The sequence below is a fragment of the Malurus melanocephalus genome, unplaced genomic scaffold (assembly GCF_030028575.1).
Source record: "Malurus melanocephalus ecotype Western Australia unplaced genomic scaffold, MMel_1.1 scaffold_578, whole genome shotgun sequence".
Lineage (NCBI taxonomy): Eukaryota > Metazoa > Chordata > Aves > Passeriformes > Maluridae > Malurus > Malurus melanocephalus.
The window spans coordinates 224058-247501 of NW_026623810.1; the positions used below are offsets into that span (position 1 = coordinate 224058).

The 23444-nt window shown below is 38.9% G+C and overlaps 1 protein-coding gene across 1 annotated transcript in view; it reads left to right on the plus strand.

The window, feature by feature from the left end:
* Positions 1-271: 271 nt before the first annotated feature.
* The window catches only part of POLR3B (RNA polymerase III subunit B), a 68532-nt gene continuing 45359 nt past the window's right edge, over positions 272-23444 (plus strand). The window contains exons 1-13 of the mRNA XM_057382675.1: positions 272-374; positions 1962-1994; positions 2505-2561; positions 2644-2708; positions 3064-3139; positions 5165-5265; positions 7361-7452; positions 8081-8198; positions 9194-9302; positions 16517-16639; positions 18135-18251; positions 18753-18887; positions 22908-23069. Of these exons, the coding sequence (XP_057238658.1) occupies positions 300-374; positions 1962-1994; positions 2505-2561; positions 2644-2708; positions 3064-3139; positions 5165-5265; positions 7361-7452; positions 8081-8198; positions 9194-9302; positions 16517-16639; positions 18135-18251; positions 18753-18887; positions 22908-23069 (1263 nt within the window). The 5' untranslated portion in view covers positions 272-299. The remainder of the gene's footprint in view (positions 375-1961; positions 1995-2504; positions 2562-2643; positions 2709-3063; positions 3140-5164; positions 5266-7360; positions 7453-8080; positions 8199-9193; positions 9303-16516; positions 16640-18134; positions 18252-18752; positions 18888-22907; positions 23070-23444) is intronic.

The following is a 23444-nucleotide window of genomic DNA, read 5'->3' on the forward strand; positions in this document are numbered from 1 at the left end:
AAGGGCTGTAGGATCCCGGGAAGGGTTGGGTACCCTCAGGGCGGGTTATAGGATCCCGGGAAGGGTTGGATACCGTCAGAGGCGGGCTGTAGGATCCAGAGAAGGGATGTAGGATCCCGGGAAGGGTTGGGTACCGTCAGGGGATGGCTGTAGGATCCCGGGAAGGGATGTGTACCGTCAGGAGCGGGCTGTGAGGCTCCACCGCCCTCAGCGCTGGCGGCAGCCGGAACCTTGGTGCGGGCGCTGTTTCGCGGGGGACGCGCTGAGCTGCGGCACCGCGGCGTGAGGGGCGGGCGGCCATGGAGGCGATGGAGGCGCTGGGGCTCGGAGCGCTCAGCCCGGAGCAGGCAGCGGCCCCGGTCAACACGGTGGAGGTCAGGGGGCTGCGGGGTGAGGGGCGGCGGCTTCGGGCGCTCCCGGGCTGGGCTGGGGTGGGGTAGAAGGAGTCGCCTGCCCGCGCACACGTGGAGTTGGCCCCTGGCTGCTCGGCGCCTGTCTCGGCTGTGTGTGTGTTTGTGTGTCTGTGTCTGTGGGGAGGGTTTGTCTGTTCAGAGCCGGCCCTGGGCAGCCCTCCCTTCCTGAGGAGCCGTCCCGGTCCCGGTCCCTGTCCCTGCCCGGCCTGTGTCCCTCACACAGAGTGGTTTGGGGTGGAAAGGACCTCAGCTCATGTGCTTCCAACCCCCTTCCACCTCCCACTACCCCGGGCTGCCCCATCCAGCCTGGCCTTGAAATGTTTACTTCAGATGAAAATTGTTAGTCTCATCCATTTAATTACAGGTTAAACCGCCTTTTTTTTGTTTACAGGCATATCATTTTAATCATAAACACTTGAAATCAGCTGCTGTTCAGCTTCCCAGACAGAAAAACACTACGGCATATAAACCAAAAGGGACCAGTAGTAAAAKCTACACCATGCTGCTACACCAAGCCTGGCTTACCAAGTGGCACAGTTATTATATTCTAAGAGTTCCTTTCTGTCAGGTTTTCCAGAAAACAGTTCCCTTTAAAATATGTGTTCACCTTTATTTTGTGCAATGTGTTTACAAGGGATAGAACAGAAGTGCATTAGTGTGTCTCTCCTTGCTGCATTAGCTCTGCCATTATTAGATGTTAAACTGGGAATCACAAGCAAGATTAGTAGATTAACAAACAACAGCAGTRAAGGCTGAAAACCAAGAATAACAGCAACATTTCTGTGGATATAAGAACACTTAACAATCTTCTACAGGGTTTTTTGGTTATTAATTCTGTAGTACTTTAAATGGTARTAGATGGAGAAGCATGTGAGGACTGGGGACACTCTTCCTAAGTGGATTTTGTCTCCAGCCAAAAATACGTGCAAGCTTTGAACTTCCAAGGTGGGAGAAAGTGGGGCTGACATAAAGAGGTGTTCCCTGTGATGATCAAAGATTAGAAATAGAGGCAAGTTTGTGGGAACCTTGATGTACTTAGCACTGGTCAAYACTTTTGCTGAAACTTGTCAGGATTTTGGGACCTGGAAAGTTTTACTTGTATCTACAAGTGCTGCTTCCAGCACTGAGGTTCTTGTGTGTATTTTGTAAAGTAAAAGTTGTAGGATATCTTCCCTTTCTAGGARTATAATTTACAGTTTTAACAGCACAAAAAAAAAGTTAGTTGATCTTGAATGAGGACACGGTAGTAAGGAATTTTCTAACAAAAATATATTTTCACGTACGTTGCTATTTGGAAAAATATATTTCCACGTAAGTGTGCTGTTGCATCCTGAGCAAATGGTTTGCTAAGATGATCCAGGTCATTTTTATCCATCTCTGTTGGCTTTAGACAGTATTTTTTTTTCCAGGTGGATCTGATTTTAAATAATGTTACTGTTTAAAAAACAACAACAATAATAAAAAAACAAGCAGACAGAAGGGCTCAAGCATGTTAGGTGTTTGGTTACTCCTCAGAAAGATGTTTCAAACTGTTTTTTTTATTTTCAGGAAAAATGGAGACTTCTTCCAGCTTTTCTAAAGGTTAGTGCTACACACTCATTTCGTGGTGTGAATACTTGGTCTCTTTTCTAACTTTACATTCTCTTCTTCTAGCTTTTGCTGTTTCCCAGAATACTTGTCCTCACTTTTTTGTGGATTTTGCTTTTTTTTTTCCCTGGTTCCCTGCAGTTATCAACAGACTTGTTCCATAGATTGTTTCTTGATTAATTTACAGATTATTTTCTGGAGACATCCTCGTAGGGGGTAACATTTTTGTATGGTTATGCTCAATCAATACTGYATGTATGCAATGTTTCCAAATTATTTTATTCTTTTACTGGCACTCAGAGACCCTGTCCATGCTCTTTATCTGACAGCTCTGGTGTAAACTTGGAAATGTAATGTAGAGCCACAGTGTCCAGCCACTTGCCAGAAGTTTGTCAGCTGAAAGAATTTAGCAAAGATCCACAGATAGCTTATATCCTAATTTCTTCCATGTGTAATTGATGTTRTTGAAGCTAATTTTGTTTGCTGCATGCATGTGTTTTTCAGGTGAAAGGGCTGGTGAAGCAGCACATWGACTCATTCAACTATTTCATCAATGTGGAGGTAGGCTTTCCTGGGGGGAAGAGAGTGGCTCTCAGTCCTCAGAAAAGGCACGTGGTTCCATTTTGTTCTTTTTCTCCTCCAGATAAAGAAAATCATGAAGGCCAATGAAAAAGTTACAAGTGATGCCGACCCAATGTGGTACCTGAAGTAAGCAGGAGATGATTCCCATATCAGCAGCAGTATGAGTACTGTCTCATGGCTTTGTTAGCAGCTATAAAGTGTTTATAGGCATTTTTGTAGGTATAAATCAAGAGGGTGTATTCCATAACTTATCTCTTACTTTATGCAGTGAAAATGGGAAGATTTTAGGGTTTACTGCACATGCAGGCTGAATTTTAACTAATTATGCCASAGCTCAAATACAGGGAGTTACTTTGGGAAGAATCACTGCTATTTTTAATCAACTTGTGTTSATCAGAGTTTCAGTGTATGTAAAATTTTGCTTCCTTCAGGTTGCCTGAAAAATATTTGACTCGTTGCTTGTTTTGGAATTCTATTACAGGTACCTCAATATCTATGTGGGTACTCCAGATGTGGAAGAAAGCTTCAATGTGACACGACCTGTATCACCTCATGAGGTATTAATCTTTGCATCTGTCTTGTTTGGGTTTTTTAATATCTTGGGAATGTCTTGGSTAATAGCTGCATGTAATTTAGGGTATGTGCATGTTACATTAGGTAGCACAGTGCATTCCATCATCACTGTAGAAAGAAGCCTCAGAGATTTAACCATCATGTAATACAGTTTTGTGGGTTTTTTTGGTTTGTTTGTTTTTGTTTTGGTTTTTTTTTTTGGCTGTATTCAGTGTTTGTGTTAGCTGAGTTGGAGTGGGTTTCCATTAAAGTAGTGAATAATTGTTCTCTTGCTTAATCTTGTGGCTCTCCTTATCACAGAACTGAAATCCTCATGCTATAATGTAGGGTTCTTGAATATTTTTATTAACTTTTTTTTTAATCTTAGCTTTGTCTGCACCATAAGTCACTTCAGTCTCCATTTCCCTTCCAGTCTTCCTTGGGAATGTATATCTGATTTTTTGCTTGTGTTTTTTAAGTCTGATTCAGAAAGCAAATGTGGAAACTTGAAGCAGAAACAGATGGAARTTGTTAAAATTATAAGAAGCTGCAGAAAAACATTATGGGGAGTATATTTAACTTCATTGTAGTGTTGTAGGACGTAAGTTAATAAATTGATTGTGTACTTCTGAAATAAAGATGCATGTTGGAGAGCAGATGCTGCTGTGACTGAAATCAGAAAGCGTGCTGATCTTAACCAACAGGACATAAAGCAGCTTCTGCATGCATAAGAAAGCCATAAGTGAACATAACCTTTGAACTTTTTAGGATTACTTTCATGTATCTAGAGCCATTCAGTTCTCTTCAAAATGCTCAGGAGCACAGTATTTCTCTCATGCTACTGAGCTTTGAGGTTTATACAAATGTATAGCCAACGTTAAATCAGTAGATGTGAACRTGTACAAAATGCAGGGGAGATTTGTTCCATATGAATGAAATTGCATGGAAAATRTTATTTGTGGTCAACAACTCATATTCAAGAGTTCAGGTATTAAAATTCTTTCTTACTTTATAACTAAAGTGACTATATATGCAGAAGAAGGCAAAAGGAATGCTTATAGAGCATWCTGACCTTGAGTTTAGAATAAGCTGCTCTTGTATCTCAGATATATTCTCATTGATGCTTAATGCTAGTGCATAATTTCTGGGTTTTTTCAGTGTGCTCTGCACATGTGGAGGCCACAGTTATTTTCTTAAATAGGATGCTCCTCAGGTCAAGCCAGCATGCACTTGGAAAAAAAAAARGATTGGATAGTTAGGAGTCTGTCATCATATTTCTCTGCTGTAGGCTTATAAAATTCCTTTCCAAAGACACCGAAAATGATGAGATTTTTATAAGGGTCTGAATATCTATCAAGTCATGCCTGTCTTTTACCTTTARGTGTCTATAGTAAGGAATTATCTCAGTGAAGGTGATACAAAAATACAGGTGCTGGAATRTTACCCTGTAATTTGTATTTTATCTATGTCTTGTGTTAAAAAAGCACACACAGAATCCCAAGGCCTTTTTTCCCCTATTAGTACTAAAGAGACTGTCTAACTCTTCTTCTGCAGTTCTCATGGGAGTTTCATGAACTATTCATACAGATGAATTTAAAGTAATTAGAAAATGGAAATATTCTCAGTTACTTTTAAATTGGATGAAGTTGCTGGGAGCAGAATGGCACCTGGTTTCCTGCAAGGCACAGCTTGARAAGTGCTGGTGCACATCAGTATCTTATTACTGGAGAAGTGCTTTACWTTGTAATGTGGAGAGGAGGAACATCCAGTTTGTGATGATTCTTGAGGCCTATTTTTCCATACAGATCTGCTGGCTGCTTTTGAAAATCACAGCAATTGTATTTGGATGTTCTTGGATTTTGTTTTAAACACGAGAGTCTGTCATGCATTCTTCAGGTACACGAAGATCTTGCTTAACCTTTGCTTTGCTTGATTTCTTTGTGAGGACTTCCAGGGCAAACACAGGATGTTTTAAGAGAGATTCTTCAACTTGAAGCCAGCACTTTGACCATGTCCTGTTGTCCTTTCAGTGCCGCCTGAGGGACATGACCTATTCTGCCCCCATTACTGTGGATATCGAATAYACCCGAGGCAGCCAGAGGATCATCCGCAATGCGTTACCCATCGGCAGGTGAGAACCACGTGCTGAACTTCTGCTCTCAGTTTTCATTTACTGCCATGCTGGGAAGAGCTTYTACTGCAAAACAGATGCAGGCCAACCTTGCCTCATTGTAAAGAGAAACAACAAGCAGGCAAATCTTCATAAACAGCTGTAGAGGATGTGATTTTTAGTTTCTAAGATTYTGTTTTGCAAAATGTCTCCTTCCAAAGAAGGGTGGATATAAAGATGGATGTTGTCTCTAATTTTGTTGAAGAAAACCAAAGAGGAAAATGCATGAAAGAATACTGGAGGTACAAATTGCATTATTGTAAAATGAAATCAGGCGTATTTGTTTTATAACCAAATTGCTCAGTCTTTCATAATAATATGTACAGTTGCATCTGTGGAAAGTAGATGGTAAAACCAGTAAAGCAAACATGAGTTCTGCTGTACAAGTTAAGCTTGCATTTTAAATGGCTGTGGTTAAAAGCAGAAGTTATGTCATTAGACTGCCTTTAAATGCATRCAGGCAAAAAGTTTTTTTGCTGTTAAAAACTGTTAATACCCAGTTATTATTTCCAATTTTTCCTCCTCTGTCCCTGCTGTTGTACTGGTTTGTGTTGGCCAACGCTCTTGTCTGCCATGCAGTTCAGACTGGGACAGACTTTTCACTGGAATTTACAGTAATGACATTTGATTATTCCATTGTGAGTTACCTTATGCCAACTGCTTCCTGTTTCTGAAATAAATAGCCAATGCATTAAGCTTATTGTGTGTGTGATAGAAGGCTTTGCTTGTCATATGAAGCTTCTTATCTCTAGGAAGCACTTTCTCAGTGAAATATAGTGACAAGTTTGCTCTTTTTAACTCTGCAGACATACAGAATTTGAGTTCACTGGTTTCCTTTTAAGATAGAAGAATATGAAATTAAAGAAGCAAGAAGCAATTTCTTATTTCTTATAGCAAATAAATTAAAATCATTTATAAGATTTGAATACAATAAATACAGCCTAATCTTGTTTTTTATTGAAATMAATTTGAATGAAAAATCTCAGAGTTTAGTTACATAGTAGAACACATGAATAAATTTTGTCAATGTATGTCTTACAAAACACTTGGAACACTTGGTCTTACAAAGGCTGTCCACCAGCGAGTGAAATTCTATAAGCTGGACCAAAAGTTACCTTTTTTTATAGAAGAGGCTAAAGGGCATGAAAATCTTCTGATAGATTTAGTGGTAAACTCCTTTTATCTTTTGCAAGATAAARCTTTGTGTTTGGAAGTAAACTGTGCTCTCTTTCAAAAATTTTAGTGAAAAATCTGAGAGCGGAAAGATAAGTTACAAAGCTGATTATAAAGGTAGACTTTTTTTATAATAACAGTGAAATCATTGCTAGTTAGTTGTTGAATAAATCAAATTGAAAGTGAACATTCCCTGACTTAKCATAGAGTGATAGAAGAATTTAGAATGAAAGAGTACAACCTTATGGTGAAGAAGTTTTGCCTCATATGCAGTCTGTGCATCTTTACTTTCTCTTTTTATTTACTTCCCTAAGCATTGCATTTGTTTTTAGTTTCTTGGAATATTTTTTCACCACACGTTGCTTCACTAAATGTTTGCTTGCAGGCTTCTCTGCCAGAACACCAGAGTAACCAGAGCTGCTAAACTTCATGCTCAGGTTATGAATTAGAGGCACTATCTGTCTGCARCCAGAAGATGTCATAACTGTGTGGGAAATGAGATGTGAACTAGCTTTATCTAATAAAAACTGTTCACAGGGGATCTGCAGTGGCTTGTTCTTCACTGCAGACTGTTTAGGGGAGTGTTTGCACTAATTGTCACTGGGCYTTGGTGATCCTTCTTGTCCCAATGCCTGAGTGGCTGCATTAAATTAAATAAGAAATCTGTGGTTTCTGCTTGTAGGTGTCCAGTTTCAGGTCTCTTTTCAATTACATGTTCAATGAAATAAAGTGGAGTTAAACGAAAACCTGTTGGTCACAGCATGCATGTGTTTTAATTACCCTAAACATGTTTTTTTCAGTTTGTTCAGCATGGGTTTTATTCTGAATTTGACTATTCATGTTTTTATGAATCTGACATAAAATTTAWCTGGTTTTCTTGCAGAATGCCTATCATGCTGCGTAGCTCCAATTGTGTACTTACTGGGAAAACTCCAGCAGAATTTGCCAAACTCAATGAATGTCCTTTAGATCCAGGTATGTTTTCACTCATTCTTTTTTTTTCCCATCTGTGCTTTTACTTTTAAATATTTTTCAGCAAAGAAATACCCTTGGTATGCTTCCTCTCACTGTGAAGTCTTTGTGGAAGCTTCTCAAGTGTGTGCTTGCAACTAAAAGAAATCATCAGACTTTTGAAAATAGTTAGAATTGGTTGAGAGCATGGATAATTTCTATTTGCAGACAAAAGTTTTAACCACAAAAAACACCAAAATTTTGAGTATTTAATTTTGAATTTCATATGCAGTATTGTACACTGATGTATTATATGGGAACAGAGATGGAATTCCTTCATGGAAAATTGAGCAGATCAGGAAAGAATGGAGTATGATACCATCCAGAGTGGGAAGTCTCATTTGCTGTCTTTCATTAAGCAAGAATAAAGTGTTACATGGTAATATCTGAGAGGAGATGAAGGGTTATAAAAAGCAAGTTCTTTGGGTTTTAACTGTCAAGTTTGTTCATTTCTCTTTTAAGGGAAAATCTACTCTCCCATTGTGTGACTAAATGGTTTACTTTCTAATAATTTGTATTCAAAGGCAGATTGGAGGAGGCAAGTAAGGTGCAAGGGTACTGACATGGAAAATATTTCTTTTCTATTAACTAGGTGGCTATTTCATTGTAAAAGGGGTAGAGAAAGTCATTCTTATTCAAGAGCAGTTATCCAAAAACAGAATCATCGTGGAAGCTGACAGAAAAGGCACAGTTGGCGCTTCTGTTACCAGGTACAGWAAATTCCTACAATTACATAAAGGAGAGAACCTTTAGACTTTCATTGTCATAGTTGAAATAGCTGTAGAGATTTCTTCCTAGAATAGTTTAACCTGCAAAAGCTGTAGATTTTTAGTGCTCCTGTCTTGCTACTGTCATTTTATATGCTAAAACTTCAATTCTGAAATAGTATAATACAGTGTTCCCACAAAAATCTGAGAGTTGCTCATGTGTTTCAGGATTCATCCCAAATGAGGAAAAGCAAGTTCTAATTTCTAATATAACAAATGCACTTCCCAATTGATGGTGTTTGGTYTCAAGTTTGCTGCAAGTAACATGAAGTTGCTGGAGTGGAAATTGGATTTAACCTTTTGTCTGCTTCTCTACATAAAATCAGCATAAAAACTTTTAAAGGCAAAAGCAGCTGAGGAAGAAACAAATATTTTTSTGCTACACAAATTACCAAAAGTGGCAAGGTAGTCAATTTGGCCTTTCCTCCTTGATCAAATTTTGTATCTACTTTGTTCAGCCTTTGGTTGGTTGTTGTTTAGGTTTATTTTAAGCTGCATGCTGATATAATRTAGTGCTTGTCACTGTTCACTGTGAGGGCTGTTTTTAATTCTCCTGAGGCTTCTCACATCTCTCCTAACTACTCTACTTGTCTCACAGTAAGTCTGGGTAAAGTTAATGTATCACCAACTACTGTTATGTCATTACCACTCTTGCTGCAGTATTTGTTCACAGTTTGACCTATTAATCAATATCGATTAGAAAAACATGCAAACATGATTTTAAATAGTACAGACTTGCTTAAGTCAAGTATTCCAGARGTGATAATACCCTCTTACCTTGAAGCTACAGGCTGATCTCTTGCTGGTTTCATGTAATTTTTAGAAGAGGATTTATTCAGCTGAAAAATTGTTCAAACTTGTTAAATTCTATGCAAAAGATTCTAGGAGTCAGTGCAAATAGTCTGTTGGACATAGTATTATTTTTATTTTAACTTCAGTTCCACTCATGAGAAGAAGAGCAGAACAAATATGGTTGTGAAACAAGGAAGATTTTACCTGAGGCACAACACTCTGTCAGAAGATATTCCCATTGCTATCATATTTAAGGTAACACAGCTGTTTGTTTGAAAAAAAAAAAAAACCCAAAAGGGAAAAATGCTGTAATGTAGCTGAATGAAGATTGACAGAAACTCTCCAGCTAATATGTACAGAAGGACTTTGCAGAGCTTAGAAATTGCAAGCTTTTTTTCCCCTGGGAAGTCATCTTTACTGGACAGCAAAAAGGAGAATAAGTGCTGTATTTTTCTGCAAGGAGAGCATTGTTGTGCCAAGACAAATACCTGCCACCYCCTTACTGCCTTGTGAGGTGCCTTTTGCTGCGGGTCAGAAGGATTTTGGTTTGTTGCAAGCTGTGTTAAGGGTCTTTGTTCCTGGTTTTGGCCCCAGCCTATCCCCAGCTCTGACCTGTATAGTGCTGAGCAGCCTGATGTCCTTTGGTTCAGGGATGTGACTTAGCCATGAGCTCATTTATGCAGGACTTCCAGTCATAACTGTAAACAAAACYGAGAGCCTCTGGGGAAATCTTGCAATTCTTAGACTTGTTCTTAAATCTTGTAAGGTTACTAGTGTGACCTGCATTTCTCAGCAGTTTGCTTCCCTTGTGAATGAGCCCTGCCTTGCTCTGAACAGCTCAGAAGCTCTGCTTGATTCAGGAACATTCACCTGTACCCGAGGGCAGTGGAGTCTTGGACAGGCATTGTGGCTTTCAGGCAATCTCTGCAGGGACTGACAAAGGATTCTGTGAGGCATCCATTCCTGAGTCTGGGCAAGAATTGGGGAGTATTTGGTGAGCTGGTGGCAGTGTCATGGCTTGATCCTCATCTCCTGTGAAAMTTCCAGAGCTGCTTCCTTTCACTCTCTGCTTCTCCCTTTCAGTTTAATTCGCTCAAGGGTGCACCCACTGTGTGTGCAATGTGTGACATACCCAGGACTGCTCCCCAGCTGCCAAGCAGGAGCAGAAGCAGGCTGGTAGCTCATCTGTCTGTGGAATGGCATGCATGGAYTGCTGCCAGGGAAGGTGGTGTCTGGACATGCTCTGTCCAGCTCCTGGAGAGGAGATCAGGGCTTGACCAAACCTTAGGCTGGCACTGCTTCCTGTCCTTAATGCTTTGCTGTGGGCTCACAGCCTGGCACCTTGTGCAGGAGGAAATTGGGCTGCGCTCCTGGAGGCACAAAAAAAAGCCTCTGAGTGGGTCTAGGACAAACTCTTTTTGTGTTTTGGGTAGTGGGTTACAGCTCGGAAGGTTCGGAGGGGTGGTCCCAGGAGTTGCTGCTCCAGGAGAGGGCAGCACGTGCTTACACATCCSAGCTGCCTGTGCCACAGCCCTTGGTGTGCCTTGGGACTAGAAAATAGTTCARTAATTGGCTTTAGACTTGAGGAATAAATGGCTGCTACCTCTGATTAAGCAAATCTCTTCAAATGAGAGAGATCATCTGTTTTAGTGACCAATGTTAAAAGAGTTGGGGGAAGTTATTTACGGACAGAAATGCACATRCAAGTGCCAGGATTAAGTTCACAATTCTTGTGTTGCAGGGAATTGTTAATATAGCTCTTAATCCATTTGATCCAGTACCAAACTGCTGGATTCCACCTTCACTTACAAACTTCTATTGTATTTTGTCAGCCYGTGCTGGTACAGATAAATACCTGCTCACAGACAGTGACTGCTCTGGGTTGTTGGGTTGTTTTTCTAAGCAAAATTATACTGATTGTTTGATTATCTTCTGACAATACTTGCTATAGTTATCCCCCTCTTCATATRTATCTTCTATATTTTAGATAATGTATTTTAGTTTTTCATTTATTAATTGAATAAGGGGTTACAGGTTTTAGAAGCTCTTGGCTGTAGTGCTTTTTAATGATTTATATTGATTTAATACAATAGTAAATTAGCTACATCCACTTCAACTATTCTGAATGTTCCATTCCAGCTGTCATTTGAATGTTCCATTCTGAATGTTCCATTCCAGCTGAGTGGTCATTTTCTTTACCTTTCCTTTAATGACATGAAATTCAGGGTTCTTCTGTCTTCTTCTGATGTGTCTCCAGCTGAAAATGAAAGCTGTCACCAGTCTCTGATCTTCCTTTCTTGGGAAGAAGAAATGCTGTAATGTGGYGTTGCTTTGTTCTGTATAACTACCAGAAGCAAGATTGCAAGTGCAGTAGCCATCATCCTGGAGAATCCCAAATTTAAGGATGCCTGTCTAACTTCAGCTCTCTGACATGGCAGTATTATACACAGGAGATTTGTTGAAAAAGCAAGCAGAATAATTSCTTTCTGCCAACACCCAAGCCTTGGGCATGAAGCATGTGTTTTCCTTTTTACTAGTGCGTGTTCTGCTTCTTGTGATGGAGATGTCCCATCTGCAAGGGATAAAATTAAGCTGTATAGACAATGTAAAGTCTGAAGTTTTGGCTGCCTTGGAATCCTTAACTTGCACTGAAACAGCTGCATGTATATTTTCTGATCAAAACCTAAAATGAGAAAGCAATGGCAAAAATCTGTTGCTCTGCATTTCCTCCCAGACCAGCATCCAGGCTACAGCCAAGTTCCAYAGACCTAAGGAAATGAAGAGTAATTGGTAGAGGGCTGCCATTCAGTGAATGTGCCAGCTAGAGGGGACATTTTGGTCAGGGACTGTCTGAGAGGCAGTGAGCAATTTTGGATTGTCTCTAGTCCATATACTTTTAACTCACTTGGTGTTCCATATGTGACTTTAAAAACAGTCAGGTGCAGGAAATCATTGTAGCATTATAGAAGGCAAGTATTGTAGGTTTATAATCTAATGTGAATTTAAAGCTACTGCAGGTAGAGGTGGAGGTCTACTAATATATCTTCTAGATATCTTTGTCAAAAACAGGGGCTGTGAAACAGAACTTTGCAAACAGCTGCAAGAACTGAGGCCAGAAACTCCCAGAGCTCCCTAGGATCTGGAGAGACAGGGACTGGATTGTGTGGGGTCACCCCAAAGGAGGCATCTGCCTTTCACTTCATCCTTAACTGCCAGCCAGATTGACCTTGTCCTGCTGCTTTGTTTTTTCTGCCATCCAGACCTATAAGAATCTTTGGGATGGGCATTTTCAGACATTTTACAGCCAGTTGTGTCGAACACATATAAGTTGTGGTTTTGTGAGGTTTAGGACATYGACCACAACTAACTGAAGTTTGATAGGGTACAAAAGTGCCTGGCACAGTTCTAGGGGAGAYTTGGGGTTCTGCTCTTCAGATGTGAGGGAGTTAGAGCTCTGCTCAAACAGTTGTCCCTTTCTTCTTATGAGTGACAGAAGCATTTGTGCAGTCCCTGAATATGGAAATACAACTTTACTTTTCAAATAGTGACATAAATGAGACAATTTTGGCCCCAAAGTATGTGTGTGTTGCAGTTTCTGAAGGGCTGTTAACTGCATTCTAATGGGAAACAAWCACGGGTAATTAGCTTCCTGCTTACTTTGTAACACTTTTTCATTTRGTAATATACTTTTGCAACCACAAGGGTGTTTAGTGTGTTTTGAAGTTACTTTCAACCCCGGGAGACCTTTGTTTTTGCTGTTTTGAGTATGTCAAGCTAGGAGGCACACATGTTTTACCTGAGGGGCTGGGACAGTTTTAGGTAGCATTGAACATTAGAGGAGCTGTGGAATATTTGTGTTGTATGTAAGGGTGTTTCTATCCTGAAAATCATCTGAGATGGAGCTGCTGCTTTTGCATTGTCTATACAGATTAATTTTTGCTCTCTACATTTCAGGGAGTTAGAGCTGCTCCAAGGTAAGGGCTGTTTTTTCTTTTGAGTTTGTGATCTCGATTTGGTAGATTTGAGTGAGCCCTGGGAGCTGAAGTAAGTGARGGTTGTATGCTGCACTGAAACCGGGAAGGAAGAGAATTATAAATAACCTACAGGGACTTAAAAGTTGAATTTTGTGACCTGAGTCACYAGATGAAATATCTTTARTTTATGTGGGAGCTGTAAAAAAACYGCTTTAGGACCTGTRGTGAAAGATTTGAGCAGCAAATCGAGTCTCATTTTTACAAAGCTGTGTTAGCCTTGGAGTTTTGAAGGTACAGCTCTGCAGGCACAGCTGGATGGTGGTCTCATGGATCTGCAGGATTATGGGTTCCCATGGCTGTTGTTTCATAGCTCGTATCTTTTGAATTATGAAAGCTCCAGACCAATTCTGTCTGTGATGTCAACCTTGAACTTCCCTGACATCTTTTTAATCCAGTCATCTGCCTGTCTCTGCGCTGTAATTTGGCCTGATGSAGTGCAGAAGTACATTCTAGGGAAGTGCCATGGAAACAGCCCGACATCATCATTAAGACATGAGCTGGGYGAGGAGGGCTGGGCTCACACTCTGTGTGTGCACACACAAAGATGGACTCACACACACTKGGGCAGCTCCAGGACCTTCTCCCACTTGAATTCAGGCTGATTTGGATATTCTGMATGTTTGCTCTGCCTTGTCTGATGTCCATTGACTGCTAGCCTTCAGCCATGCTCTTCAGCTGCCTGCTCCTGTCTCCTTCCTTATCCTTGCACTGCCACTGTTAAATTATGCTTTTGCAATGTCTCCTTCCCCCCTCCCCCGTAAAATCATCCCTTTGTGATATTGCCTTCCAATCAAAAAGAAACAAGACATCTTGTCTACTGCTTTGCTTTTATGTTAATTCCCTTTCCCTCAGCTTTGTGCTAGGATCATGAGTGCTTTAAGCACAGGCCCCATTCCTATATTTCATGTCCTCAATRTTTCTGTAACACAGGCAACAATCAATGAATATTTTGTTATTTTCCTAATGATGTTACAGGATAATGCTGGACTACTTTTTTTTGTATTGGCTTGTTTTTGCTTTTTTATTTGKTTTTGTTTTTGTTTGGGTTTTTTGGAAGGATAACATCAGGGTCAAATTTACTGAAACTGAAGTGTTGAGGTTAGAAATGTGTCTGATACCAGCACGGACCTGCTGCTTGCCCTTTTAGTGTTCYATGTAGGTGGATTTGTGGATATGCAATTTTGCTCAGGATTGTTGAGACTATGGAGGAGAATAAATAGGTTTTTATTACTTTTAGGCTGTTGAGATAATAAATAGGCTTTTACTTTTMGGCTGTTCTATTAGCACATCTTTTTCAGTCATTTGCCTGAGATTTTAGTCATTACTCATAAATTAATTTCCTTCAATTTGCACATAGTTAACAACACAATGTAGGTTTGGTGACAGATCCTAGCCTTTCCCACACGGAAATTTAGAATTCTCAGGTGAATTTGCTGCTACAAACTCCAGCTAGAAAATCTATGAGGGCATAAAGATCTGCCTTATTCTCCTCCTTTGCTGTAAGACTTTTGATCAGAGAGTTCATCAAGTTAGATGAAGTCATCAACCTTCTTTAATTTACTCTTGCTTTTCAGTTTTTTAATGGATGAAAAAGCATAGTAAAAATGCAGATTGGCTTTTTTACCCTCACTTTTTAGATGATTTAAGATTGCTTAAGATTTTGTTACCATCCTAGAATTAACCTGAAGGACAGAAATAGTATACCAGCTTGCAGTTGATGTGCTTTAGGTAAATGTATTTGTGGCAAYGTGCCTAGAATGGCACAAAAATTTTGTTCTTCTAATAACTTGTAGACTAAGTGCAATAATTGTATGAATTGAGTTGTTGTGCCTAACCTAGTTTGCTGGTCAGCTGTTGAATCCTAGATACTTGGAAACGTAACTGTTGTGAAGCTTTCATGCTTTTGTGGATTTATCTTTGTGAATCTGGCTCTCGGGTCATGAGGGATTTTGTTAACTTCAATACTGAGGTTTTTTAACTACTGTGTGACCTTATTTAAAAGGGTGAGGAAGTGTAATAGTATTTGAAAACCAGAGATCTCAGCTACAATAATATCACATGGCCAACTTCTGCTTCTGAAAAGAGCCTTGAGATCAGAGGGGTCATTCCTTAATGGGAACAAACTGTGATGAAACACTCTTACCTGGTGAAGTAACTGTATCTTGAATTGGCACTCAAATCTGTCTGAGATGGTGGAATTGTCATCTGGGCTTTGCATTAAAAGGAGAGTCCTCACACTGTTCTGGGTGTGATATTTTTGCAGTGCTTTTAATTTCCAATAAACCACAAGGTGAAAAGACAGAGTTTGAATTTAAAGGAGCAATGACTTCATTGTTCAAAAAGAAATGAAAGAATAAGAAGCTGAATACTTCCCAATTAATGCAACAGTTTTGCAAGTGAATGGCTTTAGCTAGGTGTTAAGCAAAGTGACACTCAATGAAGGCAATAAGGATGGAAGGTATTTCTGCATTTTTGAGGAAAATGTGACTATTTGGGGTACTGCCAGTTTTTAATGAGAACCAGAATACTGGAGTCTACATAGGCCATTATTTACAATGGTCTTTGTGGCAGGCAGTTTGGAGAATAATGTGAATGCAAACGTAACTTCCTCATAAAGTTCTGAAAAACRTAACTCAGCCAGAAGAGGTTTAGTGAGATTATTCCATTTCTTGATATGGCAGAGCTCCAGGCAAATGTGTGAAGGAGGAGGGAGCTTTAGCACCATCTGGAATCCACAAAAGCCTTCACTGCTGGCTGCCACCTTGAAACACTTACTGATAGAGAGATTTTTCTAAACCTGTTAAGCGTTTTCTTAGTTTATTAAGCTTTTTCCAYAGTATAAAGTCTAACAAGGTGTCCAAGGATCAGTGAAATAATAGAATGTCTTTCAAGTGGAATTATGTAGTGAAGTCATCTTCTAAATGCAGAGGGCTGCAAAGGGGGTAAATTGTAAACATTTCTCAAAATGATGAGCTACAGCACGGTCAACTGTTGAGTTGCAAAAAACTTTGAATTTGCAAAATTGTTCGTGGTAAGAGATTGTGAGTACTCCTTCAAGAAATTTCATATTCTTTTTTTTATTGTAGATTCTGACTTGGTTTTCATTGTTACACATGTTGGCTTGTTTTTTACCTAGTATTTTTTTTTTTCTTCAGTAAAATACCTGGTATTATTTTTTCTTCAGAAAAAAACATAGAATTTAACTTCTGTCAGTGAAGAAAGAAAGTGTCTGTGTGTTCCTGCAGCTTATCAAGATTTCCATTTAGCGTTCTTCCATAGCTGGAATACATGTGCCARTGCCAGATGGCACAGTTTCTTAGAGAAGAACTAGCTCTTGCTTAGTAGTAATGCAGACAAACAATACCAAATTAGCATAAGCAAATGTCAGTGAGTTAACATAAAGCCTGTTATTTCTGCCTTTTCTTCTTTTCCTAGGCCATGGGTGTTGAGAGTGACCAGGAGATTGTACAGATGATTGGCACGGAGGAACATGTGATGGCTGCATTTGCTCCTAGCCTGGAAGAATGCCAAAAAGCTCAGATTTTTACACAGATGCAGGTGTGTCTTTTCACATGGCCAGATGCCATAAAAATCTAGGCAGTGGCTATTGTCCACTGTGCTGTGTCAGTGGACATACACTTCGTGTTTTAAGGTGTGTTTTGGGGAGGTTATTTTAAGATGAGGCTTTTTAAGAGACTTGTCAAACGTGAGACTTTGGTCTCATTACCTAACTGGGGAAGGAAAAMTCAAAGTCAAGAAATGCTTTGTTTTCTGAAGCCCAAGGTTGTGTTTTAATGGCATAACCCTTAATATAAGAAGTAGCAACGTCCATAAAATTGAGGGGTTTTGTTGAAGAAATTTTTTAAAAAGGAATTGCATGCCTCACTTTGCAGAAGCCCTGTTGATGTGGCCATGACCATTTCATTATGAGTAGATGTTTTCCTGTTCAGTCTCTTGAAGGCCACAATAGCAGCAACCCTCTGTCCTGCCAAAGACACAGCAGAACTCTCTTAGCTCATGTATTTTTTTTAATTACCCAGAACAGGCCATTTTGCTGGGAGCCAATGGATGTATATTAATCTGCTAGAAGAAGCTTTTGAAGATTAATCTTATTTCTGCTGTTTCATTGTAAACTTTGTCAGATCATTCCATGTGTGATGTTTAGTGTTCTAAAGTGAACATCTGTCTGTTTTTCATCGTTGGGGGCTTTTGAGGGTTACAGTTAGCTTAAGAGCTCTTAATTCAAAGCCAGGTAAAATGGTGAGCTCTAGCACACAGAGGAATGCAAAGCATCCAGGAAGGTAGAAAAACAGAAATATAGAAGTTATTCTGTGCAAGAAATGTCAGATGAAGTTGATAGAGAGATGATAGTTGAAGAGAGATAGCTCTTAATGAAAGAAGGTAACAGATGGAAAGGATATCTGTCATTTGGTGGAGAGGGTGATCTTTTCACATAGCTTCATGGCTTCATGTCCAGGCAGGAACTTTTTGTGTGGMCTTGGATAGTTTCCTGACTCATTTGACTATGAATTCTGCAGACTGATTGACTGCTGGTAATAGAGTAAGRATCCATTGCAAGGTACTTTTGGAGACAGACATGTATCCACACAGTAGCTTTTGTGGATCTTAGACAGTGAGTGCCACCTCACAGTTTAATATCTGAATCAAATCCAGCAAGTACACAAAAAAGCTGGAGGTGAAAAGTTTAATTAAATAAACTAATTATATTTGGAATTTATAGAATCATTTTTTTTACATCTCTGCCACATCCTTTCTTTTAGTACTGTAATAATTGTGCATCTTCACCACTTTTCAAATGTTACCAACCTATGGTAAATAACATGTTGTATTTYTAGTCAATTGTATCAATTTTAAAGAATTTTTTTCTTAGTATTAGTTACATCTTTGCTGTTTTGCAGTTGGTTTGGCGTTCACATCCCCTGTGACTGGTGGAATTACACTGGTTGAGGAATACACACATAATCTCCATGTATGTTTGTGTTTGTATGGGTTACAATTCTGGTATTAACTCTGGTARTTCCCTCCTTCACAGGCATTGAAGTACATTGGAAACAAAGTACGGAGGCAAAGGATGTGGGGAGGCCCCAAGAAAACAAARATGGAAGAAGCCCGAGAGCTGCTGGCATCAACCATTCTGACCCAYGTTCTTGTATGTAATGTTCTGGGGGTTTTTAACTGGAGTAAGCTTCTGTGGTTATTTATGGTGTGAGCTTTATTGGCAGGGAGARATGTATTTGATGGTTTTGTAGCTGAGATAAAGAAAATCATCCTCAAAATAAAGGAGAAGACTTGGATTGAGTCAAAAGGAATCTTTGTGAAATGCTATACCATTGAACTGATCAAATTGTACTTTTTTTTTTCTGCATAGCCAGGCAGTATCAGGTATTAATTCAGGACTTTCATCTCATGACTGACACCTTTATTCTGATTTACTTTTATTTGCTATCTGTTTCAAAGTCACTAATATATATTTTTTGCGTTTTTAAAGAAAGTAAAGCACTCAAATCTCTTTTGTAACTCCTCAGTCAGCCCAGATTACCAGTGATTTAAATGGATGTGTTTGTCTGAATAATAACTAAGTAGCTGACCTTGAAACATTGATATGKTTTTGTTTATTWAGTTTTTTGGGTTTTTTTTTTTTTGTTTACAGGTGAAAGAATTCAATTTTCGTGCCAAGTGCATATACACAGCAGTGATGGTACGCAGAGTCATTTTGGCTCAAGGAGAAAATAAAGTAGATGACAGAGAYTACTATGGAAATAAACGTTTGGAGCTGGCAGGGCAGGTGAGTTTTTACTTCAGAGCCAAGTGTTTCAGGGTTTTGTTAACTGTTTCCTATTAAAAGATGCACAGTGTTCTGAAGAAACCAAGAGGACATTCTTGAACACATTCAAAGCACAAAGAAAAGGAAAAGAAATATTTAAACTTGCTAGAATAAGAAACTTTCTTCAAATGAGTAAGTTCACTGTTCATCACATTTTTACTTTGGTGCTGAGTCAGAATTTATTTCTAAAGTGTAAGGAGTACTAGGTAGACATTAGTACAACATTCTAATGAGATAAATATTTTAAGCTGTAATGGGTTTATTTGGTTTCTTCTGTAATGTTGCTGTAGTTCAATGGGACTGTAAYCAGTAAAATTAGTTGTTGCTTTGTCATCAGATCATTCTTATTTGACAAGATTGAAGGAGTAGTTTGTTTTTTCCTAATGCTTTTAGGGGCAGAAAGTAGAGCAGGTAAAGAGTTTTCTATAAGCTGTAAGAAAAAGGCCTCTGCTCACACAGATTTTAACAACCAAAATTGTTTTAAATTATATGGGAAGAGGTTTTAAATGTAGAGGATCATCACAACAAAGCCAATGCATATTTTTTCTACACCAAGGAGAGCTATGCACGGAGGTTGTAACACTTGATTAAGAGTAGTTTTTTTCTTGTGGTGTTTTAAATGTTCATTTCAAGCTGAATGCTTGAATTCCCCTCTGTCAGTTTATTGGTGAAATACTGATTTTGTTGGAGTGCAGACTAAATAGAGATTTTTTGCCAGTTTCTAGATGTTCGTGTTTAGCTAAAGTTTGTGTGGATAAATGGTTGTTGGTGGTTTGCTTTTGTTTTTTTTTTAATGCCAGCATGTTCCCGGAATAAAAATCCTGTTGATTTAAAATCTGAATAAACAAAAAAAAAAGGCTCCCATGTGAGGAGAAAAACATAGCGGTCTAAACAGTGTAAAGACATAAATGGCATTGTGTTTATAAAAATGTGTGAAAACAATAGCTGCTAATTTCACACCCCATGGGACAAGGGAGTACGAAATGTGCTTTAGCTTTAGATAACAGAGGTGTATCCACCAGCCAAGCTGGTTTACAGAGCTTTCTCTTAGTCTGCCTGCCACTGGAGGCTTGGCAGGCCAGGTGCCAGCTGAGGTGTTAGCAAAACCTACCCATTTCAGGCTTAATCTTTTCACCTGCCTTTTCTCTTCCCTTAATGTGTTCATTATTTGCTAAGCATTACTCTGTTCTTTGTCCTCATTCTTTTTTTTGCTTTTTTTTTTGTTTTTTTTTGTTTCTAATGCAGCTCGCTTTGTATGGGTGAGATATGGAACAGCACCAAAATCCGGCACCCTGGAAAGCAGGGGATTTCTACCCTGTGACAAAAGAATAGCGCCTTGACTTCAGAGATTGCCTAATCCCAGCTGTTCTGATAATATAATTAAGGCTGCCTAATGTCTTTAATTTTGCAACCAGTTTGTGTGAAAGGGAGAATTTGGCACTCTAAAGGCTTAAATGCTAAATAGCAATCTCAAGGCGCCTAATTAGAATTCTCTGACATTAAGCTAATTGCTGAAACTGTATTTCAGCAGCTTAACTTCTTTATTAATTTTTTCTTAGGATTTTCAATGAAAATCAATTGATGAGCTGTCAGTATTTTTTTTTCCTTAAATATAATTTGTTCTTTAGTGCTCCTGTCTGAAGCAGGCTGAAAGGCCCTGGACAAACTATGAAATCCATTGAATATTATCAGTGGCATTCCATCCTTTTTCTTTAATCTCTTGCTCTTGACCTAAATAATGTGGTTATTGTGAGATTCTTCTTTGCCAAATAGTCAGAGCTCCTCAGAGTCTGTGAGTGAAATTAGTAAAGTATGAGGCTTTCCAGACTGGCAAATAGTAACAAGTTGGTGTACTTGGGGTGTAACTTGACTTTATTACTTAGAGAAGAGGAAATATGGTGTGGCTTTGTAATCCCCATGGCATATGGGGAGATTTTTGCAGTTTTATTATCAAGAAATCAAATATGAACATGTGTTCTGAGTGATTTCAAGTGTTTAGTAAAATGTTTCAATACTGCTCAAACCTGTTAAGATCAAATGTTTACTGTAGTTAATTACAAAAGAGTTCTTATTTAACACGACTGTCAGACATCTTCAAACTGCACACATTCCTTCCTCTTACTTTCTCCCTACTTTTGAAATCCTTCCCTCATAATCTTATTTTTTGGGACTCCAGTGTGTTCTCTGTCCTAATACAATGCTTCATAAAAGTTGCTTTTATTTCTGTGGAAATCTGATTTAGATTAGATTACCTGTGATGTCACAGGTGAGTTGCTGATGATGGATTTCTTTTGACAGTGGTGAGACAGAATCAATGGTTAGATGTTAATGGTGTTCCAAGCATCAGGAATGGAATGAGGGTCTACAGCACCTTYCTCTCATGCCAAGGTCAGGTCTAAAAAACCTCTCTGTCCAGGGTGCAAATAGGTTTCCACTTCTGTCAAGGGTTAGCATGCAGTGTGTGTTGTCACTGGTTTTACAGTGCAAGACTGTCAAAAATAATCCAGTCTTGCTCTCTGTGAAGGCCAGTGGGAGCATTTTGTTGCTAATCAGGAGTTTGTCTTGAGTTTCCAGGTGTTATTTGTAATATTTTTATTCTTAACTGCATTTGTGATGCTGTGAGGTGGCTTATCATTTAAATTAGCTGCTTTATTGTGTCATTGGCCAAATGCTTTGGTCAGCCCAGCTGGAGCACATAGGGAGAGGAAAACAAATGAAAGCTAGTGGCCCATCCCAGGAACAGAGGAATGAGTGTGGCTGACTTTCTTGTTTCCAGAAKGAAAGGTGAGAATTGTGTCTGATGGARACAGTTAAAATTCAGTTTAATTTGKGGACAGAAATTAAATGGTACAGCTGACTGGAGAATGTTTTAGCTTGTGATGGGTGAACACGTAGCTCATTCAGCCCCTGGCACTGGTAGCAGATGMATTTTTGGTTCTTTTGGCACTTGGAGCTGTTGTGAACTCGAGTCCCAGGACAGGACTGCCAGGCTTTAGAGTTTACACTGCTTGCTTGTAAAGCTAATGATTGTGAACACTTCAGATGAGTCATGTGATGCTGATTGAAGTATTTTGGACAGTTATTAATGTCTGTAGTGAGAGGTTGAGCAAACTGCAGAAGCGAAGCAGATTGTAGAACAAAAAAAGTCAGATCACAAACTTTGGTAGCCTTTCCTTTTTATGGCTGTTTTAAGAACTAGAAGTAATTAATATACATATACAGGAAATAATTGTCTTAAAATGCAACATTTTTGAATGGTTTTGTTCTTGAATTGGTTTTGGATTGTTGGGTGTTTTTTTTTCCTATTCAGCTGAGTTACATTACTTTGTTGCTTAAACTATAGACTTCTTGGGTTGTTGTTTTTTTAAAGGGAGAGATGTGAAGAATATTGCACTCTCCAGATAATAGCWGTTCTAGAAAACAGTGACAGATGTTGAATCAGGTGAATTCTGTRTGAGTGTTGGTTTTCCATAGATTGTGATTGGCAGAAAGTAGCAGGATAAAAGTGCATATGAGTAAGGAAGCTGCCTCTGAAACTTGAGATATGTATTACAATAAAAACTGATCTTRCCTCCAAATCTTGTGTCTAATTCAGCGTTGTACATTTGTGGTGTTAAATCTTTAAAAGAGTTTGTGACTTCAGGGAAGAAGAATTAAATGAGCTGGATTCTAATATAGCAGATTAGGGGAAAAGTTGGATAAGATAAAGAAGTAKGGAAGGATTAAAGCAAACCAAAAAAGGGATAAGTGCATAAACTTAGACTGTTCTACTTAATTTGCACTATGATGGAAGTTGTTTAATATTGTACTTTAACAAGACAAAAACCTTGTGATAAAATTATCATTTGTGAAACAGAAAAGTTGTACTTTAACTAACAAGAAGTAGAAAGGTAGAAGTATTAAACACGTGTCTCCCCTCTCTTTCCYCATTTCCTAGACTTGAAGGAGTATAACTTTCCCTTAATTCTKTTGTATTTCCAGCTTCTTTCTCTTCTGTTTGAAGATTTGTTCAAAAAATTTAACTCTGAGCTGAAAAAGATTGCTGACCAGGTGATCCCCAAGCAGCGGGCAGCTCAGTTTGATGTTGTGAAGCACATGAGGCAGGACCAGATCACCAATGGCATGGTCAATGCCATCTCCACAGTAAGTCTTCATCTTCTCATTCTAGGGTGAAATTTTTCCACCACAATGAATGATGGAAATGTGTAAATTTATTTTTAATGAATATTCTGGTTTTKGTTTGAAAAGAAAATCTATTTCATGGTGTTTTTTTTTTTAGTTTAAAATTGCAGAACTCTTGTCACGGGCAGGGTGTTTGGAATTCACTGAAGAATCAATAATCATCAACTGTCTTTTGTTTCAAAGTACTGTKTTAGTTTTTGGGAAGGAATGATAGAAACAGGCAGATTTAAAATAGTGGTCATGGTTGTATTTATCCAACTGACTGTCTTCTAGGTTCTACTTGACTATGTGGTTTTTTTATTATCTGGATTTAGCTAGGGTCAAGTTACATCATTT